General features: G+C 48.0%; 3 protein-coding genes across 3 annotated transcripts; all 3 read right to left on the reverse strand.

The window, feature by feature from the left end:
* Window positions 1–3: 3 nt before the first annotated feature.
* On the reverse strand, window positions 4–3559 carry LOC131261086 (protein spartin). Its single transcript, XM_058262996.1, has 2 exons — window positions 3047–3559; window positions 4–2258 (listed from the first exon to the last, which is right to left on the reverse strand). Exon 2 carries the CDS (start codon window positions 2230–2232, stop codon window positions 370–372), a length of 1863 nt encoding a protein of 620 aa, XP_058118979.1. The 5' UTR covers window positions 2233–2258; window positions 3047–3559; the 3' UTR covers window positions 4–369.
* A 1386-nt stretch (window positions 3560–4945) lies between these two features.
* LOC131260368 (loricrin-like) lies at window positions 4946–6128 on the reverse strand. Its single transcript, XM_058262068.1, has 2 exons — window positions 6109–6128; window positions 4946–6062 (listed from the first exon to the last, which is right to left on the reverse strand). The coding sequence occupies exons 1-2, from the start codon at window positions 6126–6128 to the stop codon at window positions 4946–4948; spliced, it is 1137 nt and encodes a 378-aa protein (XP_058118051.1).
* LOC131260482 (poly [ADP-ribose] polymerase tankyrase) lies at window positions 6090–18894 on the reverse strand. The gene is made up of 12 exons (XM_058262219.1): window positions 18856–18894; window positions 16840–17261; window positions 9429–10211; window positions 8494–9353; window positions 8209–8428; window positions 7898–8130; window positions 7551–7823; window positions 7112–7403; window positions 6884–7041; window positions 6524–6816; window positions 6295–6451; window positions 6090–6205 (listed from the first exon to the last, which is right to left on the reverse strand). Exons 2-12 carry the CDS (start codon window positions 17033–17035, stop codon window positions 6128–6130), a joined length of 3543 nt encoding a protein of 1180 aa, XP_058118202.1. The 5' UTR covers window positions 17036–17261; window positions 18856–18894; the 3' UTR covers window positions 6090–6127.
* Between the last annotated feature and the right edge of the window lie 813 nt (window positions 18895–19707).

The following is a 19707-nucleotide window of genomic DNA, read 5'->3' on the forward strand; positions in this document are numbered from 1 at the left end:
GATTGGGTAAACACTTGTACTAATTTATTGTTTCATTGAGTTAACATTTATATAAGATTCATCTCAGATCATTTTTGATTTCACAATAATTGTCCCGCGTAAAATCTCACTTTACATCCTATTATTTAAAACCCTGTTCTTACTTTTAAAACCATTCCGAAGTAAAAACATGAAATGCAAAAATGGCAAGATATACCTAAAGCGTTTTACAAAAAAAAGTTCCCTTAATGTGGGTAAACTCTAGTGCCTTCGTTTGGAGATTGCTGCCTTTGACGGATGAGTATCTAAATAACCATAACCTTAACACAACGTTCCCTGGTTTGCTGGATCGGTCCCTCTATGTTCCATTTGGAGTCTGTTGGGCTGTTTTTACTGTTGCAGTTGCTTAGCCAAACCTCCCAGATCCGGATAGAGTACAGAGGCTGGTACGATTCTACTGGTGCTTGCCACGGTTCCGATGGTTCCAATGGTGGATCCTGGTTCTCCAAGCGTTGTCCCGTTGGAACCAGCAATAGCGTCCACTTCCGGCACCATTGGTCGATAGCCCGCAACGAGCGCTTTGCCGGCATTTTTGGCCGTCCGCTTGGCAAACCCTTTCGGCGTGATGCAGTTCACGTTGTGCGTCACGTTGATCACGTTGCCGACCGTATCGAGCGAGCTGCCGACGACGCGACTCGCCTCCTCGCCGTACCGATGCTCCACGATCTTCACCGTGCTGCTGCTTAGGCTTTGGCCGAGAATGGACGCAGATCGTTCGAGCCCTTCGTAAACCGTTCCGAAACCCTCGACGGCACCGGCGCAGATCGTAAGCGCACCGTTCATCCGTTCCGAGGCGTCCTCCGCGCTCATACCAGTGCCGTAGGAGAGCAGGGCGCTACCGTGACGCTGAATGTGCGGTGCCAGGAAGCGCCCGAGAGCCATCGTGGCCGATCCGACTTTCCCCGCCACGTAGCTCGTCACACCGGCCGCCGTTCCGGTGACACTCCGGGCGATTTCGATGCCGGTGCGGACGTTTTTTGGCACCTGAACTCCTCCTCCTCCCGCGGATTGCGCTGCGTCCGGCTGAGGTTCCGGTTTCGGACCCATCTTCGAGATGACGTACGGCGTTCCGGTCGCTATAAGCTGGCCCGTTTTCTCGGCGCCCCGTACTAATCCTTGCGATAAGTAGAACGCACCGCGGATAATTCCGGCAGAAACGGTCGTCGAATCGGGCAGGAGGGAACGTTTACGATCGGCACGACCTACGGGCACATCCGACGCGGGTTGCGTCACCACACCGTGGAGAAAGGCGACCAGAATCTCTAGCACCACCTCGTCCGCACCTGGCGGAATGATAAGCCCTATGGCACGTCCATCCACACCAGCGTCTGTGGAAAGATCCGGCAGAATAAACGCGCCGAATTCGGTCCGATAGCAAGGAGAAACGCCCGGGATGAGTGGATACAGAAGGAATTCGGTTGTTTCTTCCTTGGCCTGGTCTTCTGGAATGGAAACCGATGGTGGTTCCTGCTCCATCGTGGCCTCCATGGCCTCGGGAATTTCCGCCAGCGGTTCCTCGGCGTTTTCAATTCGAATAGCAGCACGTGTTTCGATGACTTGCAGAAAAACGGTCGACTGAAGCATCCTCTGCTCGTCTCCTTCGATCCGGACGACGCGCAAAGTCGAATCGGCCATCGTCCTGCTAACGACACCGTCCGGCTCGATGTAATACATCTGTACTCCGTCGCAGGAGAAAAGCAACTCCAACCTCGTCGTCGTCGTCGGCGTCGAAGCGGCCTCCTTTGATTCGCTGCTTTGCTCGTCGGACATTTCCTGCAGTGCCCTCGCCAGCTCGGTGTACGTCCACGGACGTTGACCAGTTTTATCATTCTTTTCCGACTGACCACCATCACCTGCTGCCCCTCCACCAAGCTGCCCAACACGTTGCAGCACCTCGCCACGCGTCCGTTTCAGCTTGTGAATCATCCCGATGGCCTGCTGCCAGCTATCGTCCGCCTGGCCCTGCACGCCCAGATCCGGTACTTCCACCGGAAGGGCAAGTGTTTCGTCGATCCGCTGGATACCATCCTTGTACGTCTGAAGTGCCAGATCGGGGCGTTCGTGTTCTTCAAACTTTATCGCGCGCTCGATCGTCCGGTACGCTTCGTCATGGCCTGCTTTAATCGCGTCGAATGTACGGCGCCATTCTTTGGCGCTGGCGGTCAGCGTCGTCGTCGAATCCGATGGAAACATCGTTCTCCAGGCGAAATCTGCCGTCTCTGAGGAAGCAAATGGGGGGTAAGTAAGAGGTCATTTTGTCATCTAAAATGTGTGTTTAGCATAGAGCAATTAACAACATTATAGGCATAATAAAAACTACATCTAGTGCGAGGTGCTGATGCTTTCTGGTTGTGCGTGGAAGAAAAAGAAGCCATACTTTACAACAAAATACACGACTAAAGGGAGTCTAGAGTAAGTTATTGTAAATCATTCCAATACATTTGAAATCGTCTAGCACCTACAAGATTCGACGTCACCAACTGACCTGTGATTGATTGCCAAATATCATTCATTGCATCGAATATCGAACTTTTTAAAGATGAAAATGTTTCGTGGGTGCTTTATTTGGAAATAAATACAAGTAATCCAGCGCATGCAACAAGTGGAAATTTGGCACTCTCCCAATACGTACGCGATGCGCATGCGATTAGAATTGTTGATTAAAACCCAATGACGACGGCGTTTTCCTTCTTGGTCTTTTCTTGAGAAGGTTCTTCTGTATGTTTGAGGTGGTTTTTCTGTAATCCAAGCCTCCGTAAAGTGGTTTCTTCCTGGTTACGACACCTTTCAAGTGCTACTTCGATTAGTTGGCATTCAAAGAAACGGAAAGTGAATGGCTTTATTTGACAAGTTTCGAGATCAATCTTTCTTCTACTTCTTCACGTTGCACCATTCTGAAAATGCAATGCAAACATGTCTTTGCCACTTCTAAAAACCAGAAACTTACACAACCGATGCCAAAAATATAACAGGTTTATAAAACGGTCCCATTTTCTTTTTTTATTACCTTGCAGTCAATTTGCGCCCGCTGCTGTAGATAGTTTGTTATCAGCTGCACGCTCCACGAATGAACACCACCAGCTCACGGACTGTTTTACGCCAAATTAACCACGCGATAGTGCACAGCGTTTGCCGGATGATGTGATATTTCGTCAACCACTTGAAAACCGTCCCGTTTATTGAGTTGGAAAATAGAAAAACCACGCAGCAAACGGTGACGTGTACTTGAGATTCCGGGGAAAATTTTAGCACAACCACGAAACAACACTTTACAACGAAACGGTCATGACGATACCAATAATTATAGCACTTTGACTAATGTGGCCCAACTATTCCGAAGCGGTTTGGTAAAGCAACACTTTATTGGATGAATGTTTTCTACTCCTTCCGGAAGCTTCGACGTGGAAAACTTATTTCGATAACTGATGAATCACATGGAAGAATTCTTCAGCGTTGAGTTAGAATATGATGAGATTCTATTTTTCGGCAATCCCTACGAGAGCGAATAGTCCACGACAAGCTTCAATCCGCGACTGACCGCAGTTTGCAGGCGGAGATTGCTTTGTTTTTATTTGCCCTTCGCGCAATCGTAAGGTAGAGCGATGAGGGGGGGAAGTTATGTTTTCTTTTTTCACAGAAAACAGCTGTCAACCTTTTCATAACAACGCCACTGACATTTTTATCTTGTTGTAGGGGATGCTGGGGATAATATAACACCATGGAATCACCCTATTTAATCGTCATCATTGTGTATTAACTTGCGAACCATCTTGAGTTACTTTTTCGTATGTTGGTTTTATTTATTTATAGTAAAAAATGTAGGATGTATAATGTGTCTGCTTGCATTCCTGCTACCTCTCGTCTTGTCATTATTCTGAATCATCACACTCGCACACGTTTCATCACGCATAAATTCGAAATATTTACCACGGGTTTTCCGCACATTTGTTTTCCTCGCTCAACATAATAAGAGCGTCGCCATAGTCGGTCACTTACAGAAATTGCATTCCATTTGCATATGATCGAGCCTCCTCCCGTCGGTTTAATGATTTTTTTTCATTTTATCGCTCTTACTTTTCCCTTTTTGCTGTGTAGAATCACGTTATTGGCTTGGTAATTTACGATTGCGTGGATTCGTATATGAAATATAACTTCTTCCTGCAGGAGTAATAACGTACGCATTACTCCTTCAGCCTCTTAACTAATTATGCGAAGGAGCGAGTTGCCTGGCCTGTCTTTACGTGGGGTGTATCCTTCGTGACAGGATCTGTTCGTTTCGTCGCTTCGTTGGTCTTCTTTTTGCCCGCTATTTGGCGCTTAACTAATCGGGGGTTCTGTCTTTTCGTAGCCATGTTCGTTCGCGTTTACGTCCGGCTGAATATGCAATGGCGGTGTATGTGGTTCGCTTCGATGGTAGGTGGATAATCGGTAAAAAAAGGAAATAAACCACTGGGTACACGTGGTCTGCCGGTGATGGCGTTGTAGCTAGCAATGTCGATGCAAAAATGCCTTTAAATATGATGCATGAATAATTACGATTATTTAACTAACTGATCCCGGGCGGACGGGCGTTCACATGCTTTCACACACTCCCTTGCCCTACGACATTTCCGTCCTGGTATCGGCTCAGTACAAGATGGGCTTTCGATTAATACTTTCCCCTGCGGCTGGAAGGGTATTGTTTTTAAGAATAAAGAGAGATGCTGATATATATAGACGATATTGTGGCAGCTAAAGCACGATGCTTGTGGTTTCCCTCTTCGAAAAAAGCTTCAACAACATGAATCGAAAGCTGGTCGGTTTTGAAAGTTCATGCATAGAGGGTAAAACCAAGGATCACCGTGAAAGTAACGTCGATCCTTCGCTCCTGTCGATTAACTCCTCGCTCAATGTTAACACTGCCCGGTCACAACTTGTACATAATGTTGTTCCGTTCATTGGCCCTAGCTGTGCCCGTATCCATCAAGGGTGAAGGTGTCCTTTCGGTGTCCGTGAGCATCTGCGTAGTCGTAACTACAACCGCACCCGATCCCGTTCTTGGCAGCAACGTTGAGCTCATTATAATATTCCCATTGCCATTGGCGCTGCTGTTGGGGCAGTGGCCGTTGTTATTGTTGATATGATCATGATCGGCCGTGACAATTGGTGCTACCGCTCCACCGCCGGACAGCGAAGACGACTCGGATGATATCGATGCAGATCGGCTTCCAGCGGCATGGCCATTCGAACGTCGCTCACGCTGCGGATGGTGATAGCTTTTGATCGTGTATTCGTACACATGATTGCGGCTAAACCGGGGAGCACCAGGACGACGGCCACCCGCACGGGATCTTCCCGAGGGTGCAGCACCAGCTTCCGACGTTGTGTAACGGACAGTCGTTCCGGCTAGCGGTTCCCTAACCGAGGCGCTTGATTGCCTTCCGGTAGTTGTGGCTGCAGCCGCACGGAAACATTTCACCGCCGAACAGATCAATCCACACCAGCGCCATCCGGGAGTCGACGATGATGCCGAAGCCGTCTGGGATGACGATGCCCTTCCTCCGGCGAATAAAGGCAACAGTCGCGTGCCATTGTTGTTGTTGCGACGATCACCGCCACCCTGGCTTTGCCCTGCCTCGTCGACGATCGGGTCATCGGAAAGACTACCCTCGCTACTTCCTCCACACCCGCTATCCAGCGAGGACGAATTAAACGGACCATTGTAGTCATCGTGTTCGTTGCTATCGATCGCGACCGCCGGCGTAATGATCAATAGTTGGCTAAACTTTTTTCCCGTCGAAACACGGACTGCCGTCGCTTTAGCCATCGTTGAGCGTGTCGTCGAGCGAATGCGCGTAAAATTCGACCCGGAACCACTTCCATCGGCACCTCCCACGACACCTGCTCCGCCTCCAGTAAATAATCCTCCCACGTTGCTGCATACACCGACAATTGCATTGTTGCTTCCATTCGAGGCGCCACTTCCATTAGTACCATCACCAGTTCCACCGTTCCCACCACCAGCACTACTACCACCACCGCTACTACCGACGACGGAGACGAGAATGTTGTTGTTTTGGCTGATGTTACTAGCGGCCGATATTGTCCATCATCTTGCCGGCTCTTCGCCACTGGCACAATCGTCCGGCTTGGCGATCTGGTACGTTATTAAATACTCCGGGTAAGCCTGAAAGAAGCAAGGTAAAGAAACAAAACGGTCAGGATATCCGTGCAATTGTCCTGCATTTTCGTTACCACACACACACACACACGTACCTGTTCACCTCGGTAGACAACGTACTCGGGAAAATGCAATCCACCTGCCGATGGACGTCCGATCACTGAATGGTGCCCCGGGGGAGCATGTGCCATTTTCATCGCACTAAACTGCAGGAACGATTTGCCAAGCGCTACACGGCAGAGTAGCAATTGTCTGTGCAACAAGAAGTAACAGATTAACTACATTGCAAACTAATGCACTAAACACTCAGGAAGCAGCTCTTACCGATGGCACTGATAACACGATTTATCCTTGTGCGTTGGGCATCCGATGCCACCGCCAATACCGTACACGTACTGGTTCGACTTGGAGCTGTGCTCGGCAAAGTAGATTCCGGCTCCAAACATGCCACCGATGTACGCATGCCGCTCGTCGAAACCCTTCTGCACGATGGCGTTGATAAACGGTGACCCGTGGAAGAGCATCCGCTCGCTCGCCTGGTGACCATTCTCCTCGGAAATCTCCTGCCGTCGATGGACGTACCGCTCCCAGAGCTTTCGGTTCTGTACCTTTTGTATCTGTGTGGCAAGCAAAAAGATCGTGTTATGTCTTCCTTCAGGGGGGAGAAGGGTATTGCTTACTTACCCGTACAATATTGTAGCGAGTGAAATAGCCACCAGAGTGGCCGTTATCGCGATGCTCCCTGATGGTGGCTTGCATTTCCTCCTCGACCGCAAGAAACTCCTTGTCGTCGGGAAGAAGATCCACCAGCAGCGTCCCAGGGTTCGGCGTAAGTCCTAGTCCTGTAAGCAGTTCCAACCGCATTGATCATCCCCATTCAAAATGCAATCATTTCGTACCCTCTCATCGTACCTGTGGTCGCTCGAAGCGTAGCAATGCCCTTAAGAATTTTGTGCCGGAAGCCGTACGCCGAAACACCGACCTGCTTCAGATCCTCGTGGCCCATCTCGGCCAGGATATCCATCGTGATCTGCTCCCGCTCGAACAGGTCGATCAGATGCTCCAGCTGCAGGCTGGTGAGGAACACCGAAACGGACGATTCGATCGACGGCACCGAGGACATCTTGTCGTCGTGATCCACCACGATACCGTCGACGTTCGCTTCGGCGCCCTGCGCCGGGCTGAGGCAGCTACGGATTGGGAGCTGTAAATTGACCGAGGGAAAAAGAACAAACGTATGGTGAATATGAGGTGCAATTGTATCCATCGTGGGCTCAACTTAGAGGTGAAAAGAATGGTTGCTGCGCCAATAAGTTACGATTTATAGGGAGGAAATAATTAAGCCTCCAACCTGTGGCACGGGAACAGATAGCGTCATTGATGCGCCCGTCGGCAAGGTGACCGTTTCCGTGGTCGGTGAGCAGGTCGTCGCAAGGAGCGTTCCGTTCGAGGAAAGGATGGCAGTTCCTGTGGCGCCGGTGAGCGTGCCGCCGGAAGCACCGGCCGTACCCTGCGAGGCGACCATGGCATCCTGCAGCAAACACTTGACATCTTCGGCGGTGGCGAGATCGAGACTGGTTTGACCTTCCTGGTTTTTCATAAATGGATCGGCTCCGTGTGCGAGCTAAAAGATGGGGAATATGATTTCGTAAATCATCTTTAGGAACCGAAAGTAACTTTTTGAAAAAAAAAACTCACAAGAAGTGAACACAGCTGGGTACGCCCTTTCTGAGCGGCCTCGTGCAATGGTGTGTAGCCCCATTTGTCCGTGGCGTTCACCACCGTGTTGTGCTTAATGAGCAGAGCGGCAATGTCGAGATGGCCATACGAGGAGGCATTGTGCAGAGGTATCAAACCACCCTTGTCCTGGGCATTCACGTCGGCACCGTGCTCCAGAAGGTATTCCGCAACCTCTAGGTTATTATAACCAGCTAGAATAAAAGCGAGTGAAAGATGTGTTTGAATAGAGAAAAATGGAATAAACTTCGTACGAATTCACCGAAACCTACCAGCTAGGTGTAAAGGAGTGGAATTACGACCCTGTGCATCCCGGCAGTTGATGTTATCGGCCGTGACAAGCCGCTGCACCCGTGCCAGGTTACCTTTCTTAGCCGCGTCCAACAACGCTGCATTTCCACGTAGCAAATCGGCTACATCCTGATCTCCCTCCCGGACCAGATCGAGTGGTGTTGCGCCATCTCGATTCTTTTTCGTCACGTCAGCTCCATGCTGCAATGCCAAAGAGAGCGTAAGAACATACATTTGCCGTCACAGGATTTGTGTTTGCAACCTACCTTTATCAAGAGCTTGACAATCTCGTACTTGCCCTTGGCGGCCGCTTCATGTAGCGGTGTGAACTTCCACAAGTCCGCCACGTTCACGTTGGCCCCGTGCTTGACCAGCAGCTCCGTCACCTCGTAGTGGCCGTACGAGCAAGCGTTGTGCAGCGGCACCAGGCCGCCCTTATCGGACGCATGCACCTCCGCGCCGTGCTCGAGCAGAAACTCCACCACCGGCACGCGGTTGTAGCCGGCGGCAAAGTGCAACGGTGTCGAGTGACGTCCGTCCAGATCTCGGCAGTTGACCGTCATCGGGCTGGAGAGTATGATCCGCCGGACCGAGTCGATATCGCCGGTCTTAGCCGCCTCCAGCAGCTGACACTCAAGGTCCACCGTGTCGGATGGTGGGTCCTGGAGGATCTTCAGTACGTTCTCCGTGGCCAGCTGGGCGGCCGTGTAGCCCTGCAGCGAAACGATGCCCGTGTCGATGCCGTAGGAGAGCAGTAGTCGGCAAGCCTGGATGTTGTCCTCCCGGGCGCACCGATGAAGTGCCGTCTGGCCGAGTCCATCCAGTGCGTCCACCTTGGCACCGTGCCGCAGCAGCACATCCATCAGTTCGTTGTGCGAGTTGTCCGCCGAGATGTGCAGCGGCGTGAGGAAGTCTTTATTCTTTTCGTTTAGCAGGGCGCCCTTGCGGATCAACACTTCGAGCACCTGCTTGCGCTTCGGATAGACGGACTGTGCGACCGCGTGCACCGGCGTATCGCCAGAGTAGGGGTGGATGAAGTTGACCGTCTCGGTCGTGAGGTTCTTCTTCAGTCGCTGAATATCCGCCTGCCGGCATGCGTCCAGCACGCAGTGGCCTTTATATTCATCTACACAGGAGGATAGGAAACCAAAACAACAAGATAAAGGATGGTCTTCGTCGTAGTCTTTACGTGTTGACTTACATGCAATTTTCTCCTGCAGCTCCCGGGTCGGCGCAGAATCGATCGCAGACTTGTTATGGCAGTTCAGGAGCGTCGGATCAGCACCCTCGCTCAGCAACAGGCTGCACACCTCGACCCGGCTTTTCGAAGCGGCCTCGTGCAGCGGCGTAAACGCCCACAGATCATTTGCGTTCACGTTGCCACCGTGTTTGATGAGCAGCTCCGTCACCTCGAAGTGTCCGTAAGAGCAAGCGTTGTGCAGCGGCACTAGACCACCCTTGTCCTTCGCGTGAACATCAGCCCCATGCTGCAGCAGGATTTGCACCACCCGAATGCGATTGTAGCCCGCGGCCAGATGCAACGGGGTCGACTTTCGCCCATCGCTGGCGTGACAGTTGACGTTCAGGGGCGTCAGCAGCTCCAGCAGCCGCTCTTCCGAGCCCGAGCGGGCCGCCTCTAGCAGCTCATCCTTGCGATACTCTCCGGTGAGCACGGGGCGCGTGCAAGGATCGGCCAGATCGAGCGGGATCTTGTTCTCCGAGTTGCGGATGTTTGGGTCGGCACCGTGCTGGAGTAGGGCGATGCACACATCGATCTTGCCCTTGCTGGCAGCCTCGTGCAGCGGTGTATAGTTCCAGTTGTCACGCGTGTTCGGATTAGCGCCGGCCTCCAGCAACAAGCGGACAACATCCGCGTGTCCAAAGGAGCAGGCGTTGTGCAGCGGATGCAGCCCACCGTCATCCCGCGCCTGAATGGAGGCTCCGTTCGCGAGCAGGAACTCAACCACGTCTCTTCGTCCATAACCTAAAAAGAAAGAAAAACCAACGGATGGTCATTAGCAGAGAAGAAGAGAGATCCAGTTTTCGTCGCTTGAACATTATACCAAAAGCTTCAAAACAACAAAATATACCAAAAGCTTCAAATGGGTATTAAACCGTGAACATTCATGATACAAGGCCTACTTCATCAGAGTTAGTGTTAACGCTATTTCTTGACCCATTCAACAACAGGAAGTCTAGCAACACCAAAGGATTATGTACCACACGCCTGAGTACCGCAGGTTCGATTTCACGGTCCGCTTGGTTCTTTACTACACCTCGTCCGGTTCGTTTCCCCGTCGATGGCGTTAATGATTTATTACGGTCAATTTAAGGTGCTGTCATATTCACCATCGGGTCGGGGTTGCATTTCTACACGGCAGCGCGGTCAGATCTAAGCCCCCTGTTGGTTGGTTTTGGAGCATAGCCTCCCCGTCTATCGCTGGCTTGCCCCGGTGTTCGCTAAAAAGCGCCACTCTTGCGAGGTGGCAAACATAAAAACGCACCCCATTTCCACTTTCCCATGTAGAACCCCCTTTTTCACTCCGTGCCAACAGGCCATGGCTTTCGTAAGGCACACACGCCGAAACTCCATCGTCGCACGTCGGTTGGTGGTGATTTTTTTTTTATTAAAAGCAACCACCATTTGTACGATTTTATAACGCAGCGTGCGTCAACGTTTGGCCTGCATTATCATTCGCAATCGGAAAGCTGATTACTGGCGTTGTTGCGTTATGCTACTGCACTCATCACCATTAAACATAACGCTTTTGTTGGCCTGCTTGGCATGGGGCGACTCCCAACGGAGACTCCATGCCAAGAGTGTTCGGAGTGCGACAGATTTAATCATCAAATTAAAAAGCAAAAGAGGTGATGCCTGGTTTAAGCATTATGGTTTATAACGTCGTTAAACAAGAAAGGTATAATATCTCTTGTGCCATCATGTTTATCACGACCTACTTTAAAATCTGTTTGTTTCATGGCAAACAAAATATGGATGAAAAGTGTAGTAGATTGTTTAAAAATACTTTCGATTTAAAATGTCCCCGTATGTGTCGTGAAATAAAATACAAACTTCCATCGGACAGAATTTCCCCATCCCTGAGTAACACTTTTTTTTTCTTTCGCTTTGGGGTTAAAAATTATCCCTACCCAGGCGAACTAGAAAAGTGAAGGTTATGCTTCGGGGCTCGTTTGGATACAAAACTAACTTCCACAAAACCGGGGACTCTCCATTCGAAAAGGGCGTTCTGCAGGAGCGCTACCAACCCGTGACACCAAGGTCGAGACGTATGGTTTGTTGGCAAATGTCCAGCGAGGATGGATGGGAAAAAACACCGCGCCGTCGACCTCGACGACACTCGCTTGAGGCTCATCTACACAGAACACGTAGGGAGCATAAGCATACGGGATGTGCATGATAAAAATTAAAATGCAATGCGAAAGTTAGAGCTCATGGATCGTAAACACAAGGGTCCGCGACGTTCCAATGCTGGTAAAAAGTCATTTCAGTCTAAACTGAAGCAGGTTTTGCGTGGAGTGAACCGCGAGCTCGGTTTCCATAGCGACTAATAAGGGTAGAGTTATAGCATAATCCTTCCAATGGCTGCAGTCATGGCTGACCTCACCTCGTTTAGGTTTAGGAGTAACGACATTTAAAAACATGGCTATACTCCCCCGGGAACAACTAAGTAGCCCACATGTCTAGCAACCAACATCCCTCCCAGTAGGAGAAGGAGCTACTAGATGACTCTCGCCTGATGAAAATTTCCACAACACGAAGCAGTGTCGCTGTCCACACGAACATGAGATGATAATCCCGCACCATCACTCCAGCTTCTCCACGCCATAGCCATAGCCATAGCCATGTTGCGAATCTATCCTCCTTCATGGTGCTGCTGGTTAACGAATCCCTGCAGACAACGATTGGGGTGGCTTACGTCGTGCGAAACCAGGTCACGGCGTGCCGCCGTCAGAGTCGTCGGAGCCGTCTTTCGTGGCGCTCCATTCTTGTGCCAGTGTTCGTGTGCAGCAGTGCACTGTTTGTGGTTTCGATATGCTGTCTTTCGGTAACAACCACCACCGGAGTAGTATTGGTAGAGTCGGCAACAACACGGATGGTTACAACAGAGCTGCAGCAGTTCGGTTCCTTACCAAAAGCTTTGCTTATGCACCATAACAAGTTGGTAGTAGGCGAGGACGCATAGAGCATAGAGCATAGTGTCAGAGTCGTCCGGTGGTCTCAATTTTGATGCAGTAGTTTCCTGATGAACAGGAGACAATCCGAATGAAATATGATTGAAACTATGATATGAAAGTTTGAACTATTTCGATTGGATTTCTACTCCTAACACAACAATACGTGATGCTTTTAAAGATGAAACATTCGCTTTCAAACAACGCTTTTCATTCCTTTTGAACAAGGTCCATTTATGATTTTCTTCTCCTCCTCCTATCATTTGTGAACGATTTTCCTTCTTGACATCTCTATTGTGAAAACCCACTGGGCACACGCTTTACATTGGCTGCATACATACACACATTTCCTTCGTCGGCGGTTCCATAATTCAAGTTCGCATCGTTCCATTTCATTCCCCCGCTTCTTGCACAAACCCCCACAAAAGGGCTTGTGTTGGTTTTCAACTCATTTTCTTCACAGTATTGTGGGTTGATAGTGAAAGGCTCTAGAGGAAGCCAAACAAACCTCCGTCTTACTCAGCATCCGAGGTTAGGGTTAGCAAGATAATCTTATACCGTCAATATGCAGAAATAGTTTTTATTGATGCTATTTTGAGCTCAAAGTTAAACACTTTTACACGGAAGCTCCAGTCGGCTTGCATTGAGAAAGCATTTACAGGCGGCATTCGACAGATCCGACGGCGTGTCCATGAACAGTCTAAAAAAGAAACACAAACACAATAGACCACAACATACATGTAGTCGCTTCAAACCACGTTCAACCTCGCCAAGCCTTTTCCATTCCAAACCCGACCGAAGCCTCGTTTCAACATTGTTGAAAGAAAATAATTATCGTTTTTGACCTCAACATAGGCCAACGGAGGAACATTGCTTGTGCTTAAGCATGAATTACGCCAGATTTACAACCAAAATCCACGTTTTGTCGAGTAAAAACGAATAGAAGCGAAGAACGGGCAGAAATTAGTTTCTTTGTCCCGGTACGCCGCAAACTGTCCATCATCGTTTGGCCCATTTACTAGATATTAATTTTTCCATTCACTGACAGGGAAAAGCAGCATCTGTTGTCTGAACAGCTCCAAAGCTTTGCAGCGGCAAAGGAAGTTACAACAAAGAGGCCGTCTATTGGAGAGAAACTCGATGGAGGTCAGAAGGTAGGCACCTTCAACGTGAATCGATTCGATTCGCAGATGGTTGATTACTACAAAAGTTGTTTTCGTACCGTTCGGTGATGGGAAGGGAAGCTTACATACGGGCAACATCTGATCAAACATATGCCGAAAGAGGTTTGGGTTTGGGAAGTCCTATTTCTTGTAGGTCTACAAGTGGGGCTCCAAAGGGAAGTTCATACTATGAATGCTCATTTGATAGAAGAATCATTGAAACACAACGTTTCTTGAAATATCTTTTCTTCACGATCGCCCATTTCGACTGATCACATCGGCTCCCGGAAAAGTTTAATTAAAATCTGCAAAGTTTGGAACCAATGAAAAGTGGATACTTTTCAATGAATTCAAACTTGGATATCGAATTGAAATCAATTCGCTGGGGAATTGGTAATACAAATGAAAACGAAAGAGAAATGGTAGTTTTCGCTCGGGCAGTGAAGGTGGTGCTGTTAGTAATTAACACAAACTCATTCCGTTCGAAACGAAATCGAACGGAAGCTCGTTCCGGTTCCGGAGGAAGAAAGCTGTGCGATCGTTTGAAGCACCAACGCACAGCGGGTGCTTACTTTCATTGCCACGGACACACCACCATAACGATCGTAGGGGAAAAACAGGTCATCCGTTTCATTTTTATGAACGTCGTAAATGTCGTTAAATTGTGCTCTAATGTGTGATTTTTTCCTACAAGGCAAACGAGATTCTGCTATCTTCCGAAATGCATCTTATCAATATCTAATACCGTCACATCATCGTTTATTGGTGTTTCGAAATAACAAGGTGTGTTTTTGATTGCTTATCAGAGAATAATTTGATGCAATGAGGTGTGACCGAAGTGGTCCGATGATAAGCAGCTCCAAATGGCAATCCGGCAAAGTATCTGCAGTTGCAGAAGAGAAAAGGCGAGGCCGTGGCGTGGGGGGTTTGCTTCCATTTGTGATCGACAAACATGGTACCACAACTTGTTTTTGATTATCATTACATTAACAACTTCACTTGCCGAAGAAAGGGCAAACGGACACAAAATAACCACTAACGCGTTGACGCGTTGGTTAAGCAGTTGGAAATATTTGGGATTTACAATGCAAGCAGCAACGGTAAAACATGCATAGAGAAGCATGTGTAAACTCATCATTACACATTGTCGGATGTTGGAGGCAGCTTCACGTTCGGGCCTTTATTTTTGCGATGATCGTTGTTGCGTGTCTGCATTGTGATCGGTCTGTTCGTGAATCATCGCTCCGTGGATCACGCACGCCACAATCTACAGACGCCGGAGAAGTTGTGTACACACACGGGGGCGAATGAATCATAAGGTGTATCTCGCAACACAACCTTTCAAGAGCCTATCGTCGTCATTGGGAAGAAGAAGTAAGTGGGCAAAAGAAACGAACAGAAGATGAGCCTAGCCTACACGTTGTTGACGAGATTATTCCTTTTCCTTGGCGGACAGTTGCCGATATTTTTCATCGGGTTCAATTTATTAAAACCTCGATACATTTGTATGTTATGTTAGATGATCTTCCGAGAGTGTCTCCAAAGTTCCTCGACAACACTGGTTCCGGCTGCGGACTACATTTGTATTTTCCGTGAATGACTGAGATGCTGCTTTATTACAAGTATTGTTTGCATTTTGTTTCCCCGCCAACCAACCAAGCTGTTGGTGCTTGTGTTGTTTCGTTGTTGTCTTGAGGGTGGACCTCACAACGACCTGCACCCTACTTCACTTAAGGTTTCTCTTTGCGTATTGAGTTTAACCTCATAGAGGTTTCACTTTCCGTTTCCTTCCACTTTTTGCAAGTAGCTCGTAGGAAATAATCGTACATAATGCGAGTGTCGAAGCTACGTTGCCATGTGAAACTCCACACTTTGGTCTTTTGGGCAACCCTTGATTAACATTGAAAATTCTTTTTATACCCCCGAGATCTAGGTCTGCACCGATTGAATGCAAAAGTATACAGACGCACTTCGGTTTCCCTGGTATGGGGAGGGCGTCGACGCGTCTGTAGTGAAACTCTATGACGATGGCCCACGAAGTTGTTGGCATTACAGTCACGTACAGTTTTTGCATACTATCGTTGAAGTCCACAATCCTCACTTCTGAATTCAATTTCAACGCTACATCACGTCAACAGGTAGAAATGCTCTCTCTGCATTCACTTTTGTCAATGCTGCTTAAATCTATCGGATAACAAAAGGACTCCGATGAGATTGGGTAAGCTGTCGGATGTTTAAAAGCGTCTAATACTACTGCTGCTTTTTGTTCAATAGTGGCATATCCTTGAGCTTCTGGCCTTCATGTATCTTGGCTATCGGGTCGAAAGCAATTTCGTCATATATTATGCACGTTCTCATCTCCTGCGAACCACTGCCGAACAACCGGAAGTCGAAGAATAAAGACAGGTAGCCGATGGAGTGGTATCCTTGGCAATGGTAATATCCATTTGCCCCACTTGAAGCTTTCTAAAGCTCGTTCATCGCAAATGGTATGAAACACAGTCATGTGGTCTCGGAAAATATTTGTCGTTTTACGGGTGCATGCTCCCATCGGGTTGATAACGCTCAACGAGTTGTCAACCTTTCTCCCCTTGTACAACACACACGTGCATTTTTTTGCACTGCACTCTAGCATCGTCGCTGCTGCACTATTTTTGCATTCGTGAAGGACACCAGTAATGATGTGCTCCCCTTCTTTCCATCTCGAGAATGGCAAAAGGATGCTCTGTATGTTTGTGTGTGTGTCCAAGGACTAATGGAAGGACGGAGAAAGTTGAAATGAAAAAAAGAGAGTGGGTCAATCGTGGGAGGCTTTTTGTGCAGTTTGAGCTAATACTGATCCACACACCGGAAGTAAAAGTTCAAGTGTCACTAGATGGAAATTTTGTTCCGTTTCTTATGTGGGATTCTTGTTTGTCGCTATACTGACTTTTTCTGACTCTCAATCGATCCAAGCAAGAAAAGGGGAAAAGAATTTCACAATTCAATTCTTTAAGCTGATGGCATAAATTGGCTCCTAACTCTTGGGGTCCACGATGTGTTCACATTGGGGGGTTTTCATGTACATGATTGTTAACTGTGTCCCATTTTCTGTTAAACTTGTCCTTCTCCCACGTAGAAGAAAGTGGTTTCGGATGGAGCTTCGCCAGGCCTAGTCCGCCCAGCGGTTGTTGCGCCAATTAACAAACAACACTTAGGAGAAAGGATGCTTAGATCGAAACGTTTCGAAAGAAGGCAACAAAAGCCTACACTTACCAGCAGCAAAGTGCAACGGCGTCGACTTCCTTCCCGCCGTGTCCCGCGCATTGACCGTCTGTGGTGTGATGAGCTTTTTCACCTTCACGAGATCGCCCGTCTTGCAGGCCTCGAACAGGTCGCGCAGCGGATCGTTGGCCATGGCGGCCGCCTCGAGGTTTACCGACAGCATCGAGCGGCTACGGTTGGCCGACATTTCCCTCAGACCGATCTCGCACGCATCCAGCTTCTTTGGCCGTTTCCGTTGTCGCTTGCGTTGTGGCTAGATTCCCGACTCCCGCCGCCCGGCTTCCGCTCGCTTCCGGTGTGTTTGATTGCAGCCAATGCACTCCCTCCTCCGTTTCACTCGGTTCACCCCCTTCGGAACCCCCGTTGGACAAACACTATTCTACACTACACACACACGTACAACACACCGCACACTACAAAGAAACGAAATCAACCATTAATCGCCTTACATCGATTGGCAAAGGGCCAGATGGAATTATAAACGGTATGCCACGGAAATGATTGGAGCCGTAATAGATCAATTTTCTTCCTCGCGGAGTTAGAGAAGAGTCCAGCAGGGAAACGTTTTTGGGCAGCGAAATGTTTGATTGGACGATTTGAGCACTGAAAGCACAGCCGATGTTGTAAAAGGGTTGCGCCTTTCCCGTTACACTTGATTTTTATTCGGTTTTTCGTTTGAAGGTCCGATGCGTCGAATGATGGTAGTGTTTCCTTGCGGGAATGGTTGGTTATTCGCTTTCCTGCATCACACAAAAACAACGCATCAAATATTCTGGTAACGCGCACGGGCAGGAAATGCCAGCTGCATACTTCCTCTCCACTATGTTCCTGCGTTGATTTTTCTCCGATAGCGGACCGGGACGTTTCCTCCTCAAAATAATGACTTCGCAACTTATTTGATGAACAGAAAATCAAGTGTTTTCCGTGGATGAAGCCTCTTCGGGGGAAAGTTGAGCCAAACTTTGTTGTGTGTGCGAGAAGTGACATATGGAAAATGAGAAAACCAAGATGACAAACAAATAAAAAAACGGGAGAAGTTTTGTTGATGAAAATTAAAACATTCGCAACATCTCTCTGTTGTTTTGGCAGCTAGTAAACCCCTTCTTTTTTGTCCAGTGTTAGCATAAAACAAATAAAATCATGGACAAGATTTTTATGCTGCTATGTTGGTTGCCATAGAAGACGGAGGTTATGACAGGTCGATGCTGAGGAAGACAGTTTTTCCCATCCACCTTGTTCTTTTCTGGCACAACAGATCAAAGCGAAGGGAAGAAACACAAGTAGTCCAAGCAACAAAGAAGAGGACTCACATGCCAAGAAAGAAAAAAGACCTACACCCGTCAGGCGTAGTATCAGTAGCTAAGAGCAAGTGCAGGTGCGAGATTTTCCAACGTTAAACTTTGCAAAGGGAGCGAGGAAAAGAGGGGCGAGGTAGTTCGCAGATTGCTAAAAAACAGAAACAGGCCACCGCGAAAAGTTGTCCCGAAAGAGTCCCGTTCGTTTTTAACGTCGCTCGACACTCGACTTGACGGGAACACTAGAAACAGGTCGCGGAGAATATTATCGCACGCGGAGTGGTTGGTGAAGGCTTGGGAAACCGATAAACACACGGGCACCACACATAAATAACGCAACACGCAGAAAGGTAAATCGTGACGATGAAACAGAAGGGCATTCGCAGCACTTGAGAACTTTCCCTTCGAGCACGGGCGACCATCCATCATGACAAGAACTTTTCCAAACAACTAAATGCATTTATTCACACTGAAACATTGGAAAACTATTATTTTTCCATATTTTTAGGGAGTACATTCTTGGTCACTGTATTTCACCCCCCGCAGGAGTATTTATCACCACGTAGCACTGCGTTTATGTCGGTTTTAACTTGCAAATAATACTGCAACGGTGGAGCAGAGTAGCAAAAGGGCTAGAATTTGTAATAATCACACAATGGGCTCGCCACCAATGCAATAAAACGGTCAGCAAAATTGTGTTTGTTGCTAGTACCTTTTTCTACAGTTTCGCGTACGTCTGCCTCGAATGCTCGGACGACTCTGGAAACTATTAGTGTTGGCAGAATGGGAATTCGGAAGATTTGAAGATTCGATCCCTACACGGATTCCAAAGATTCGAATCCAATTGATTCCCAATCCTCGATTAAGATTTGATTTGTTTGGGACTTGATTTGACAGTAGAACATCGATTAATTTCGATCTACAATTATTTGAAACGTTGTGTGGACCGTTAATATTCGGCCAAGCTATCAACCTAATGGTACGGTCTGAGGGTGGGGTAAAAAAATTACTGTGCCCGGTTTTTCAATGCCTGCGAAGATCATACATTTCCTTACGTTAGTTTATTTTCATGATCAACAGAACTACTTACAGCGGCGAACGTCGGAAATGTGTGGCATGTTTTTATTACGGAAAAATCGATTTATCAGTTGTGATTCGATGGGGATTCAGATTAGGATAAACGGTTTCCAAACTGGCATTGATTGGTTACATCGTCTCGCGATTGATTTATGGATTGGGATTCGGATTTGGGGATCCGATGTACCCACCACTAGAACGAAGCAGCAGCGTGTCGACAAGCTTAAAAACCTTGGTCACTGCTTGAAATAATGTCTGCAATAGCTAATTTGTTAATAACTTGTTAGTGCCTTGGTCAATTTCAGCAACAGACCCCACAAATGAAAGGTCTTTTGAAGGCAAGTTACATTGCTCTAAGAAAAGTTTTTGCATTGTTTTTAGTTTTGTAGAATTCCACAACAAGGTCACTATACACGTCTACACTATATAATAATCTTGGCTTCAAAACAATTGAATTTTAGAACAAAAAAACGGTACTAAACTTATT

Source organism: Anopheles coustani, chromosome 3 (assembly GCF_943734705.1).
Source record: "Anopheles coustani chromosome 3, idAnoCousDA_361_x.2, whole genome shotgun sequence".
Taxonomy (NCBI): Eukaryota; Metazoa; Arthropoda; class Insecta; order Diptera; family Culicidae; genus Anopheles; species Anopheles coustani.

Bases quoted from the DNA above. Each gene is read 5' to 3' on its own strand.
- LOC131261086 (XM_058262996.1), bottom strand. From the start codon at position 2,232: ATGTTTCCATCGGATTCGACGACGACGCTGACCGCCAGCGCCAAAGAA.
- LOC131260482 (XM_058262219.1), bottom strand. From the start codon at position 17,035: ATGTCGGCCAACCGTAGCCGCTCGATGCTGTCGGTAAACCTCGAGGCG. The intron at 8,429-8,493 runs GTAGGTTGCAAA...TTGGCATTGCAG, and splicing joins TTGTCAAGCTCTTGATAAAG to CATGGAGCTGACGTGACGAA. The intron at 8,131-8,208 runs GTAGGTTTCGGT...CTTTTATTCTAG, and splicing joins CACTCCTTTACACCTAGCTG to CTGGTTATAATAACCTAGAG.
- LOC131260368 (XM_058262068.1), bottom strand. From the start codon at position 6,128: ATGGACAATATCGGCCGCTA. The intron at 6,063-6,108 runs GTAACATCAGCC...CGTCGTCGGTAG, and splicing joins ATGGACAATATCGGCCGCTA to TAGCGGTGGTGGTAGTAGTG.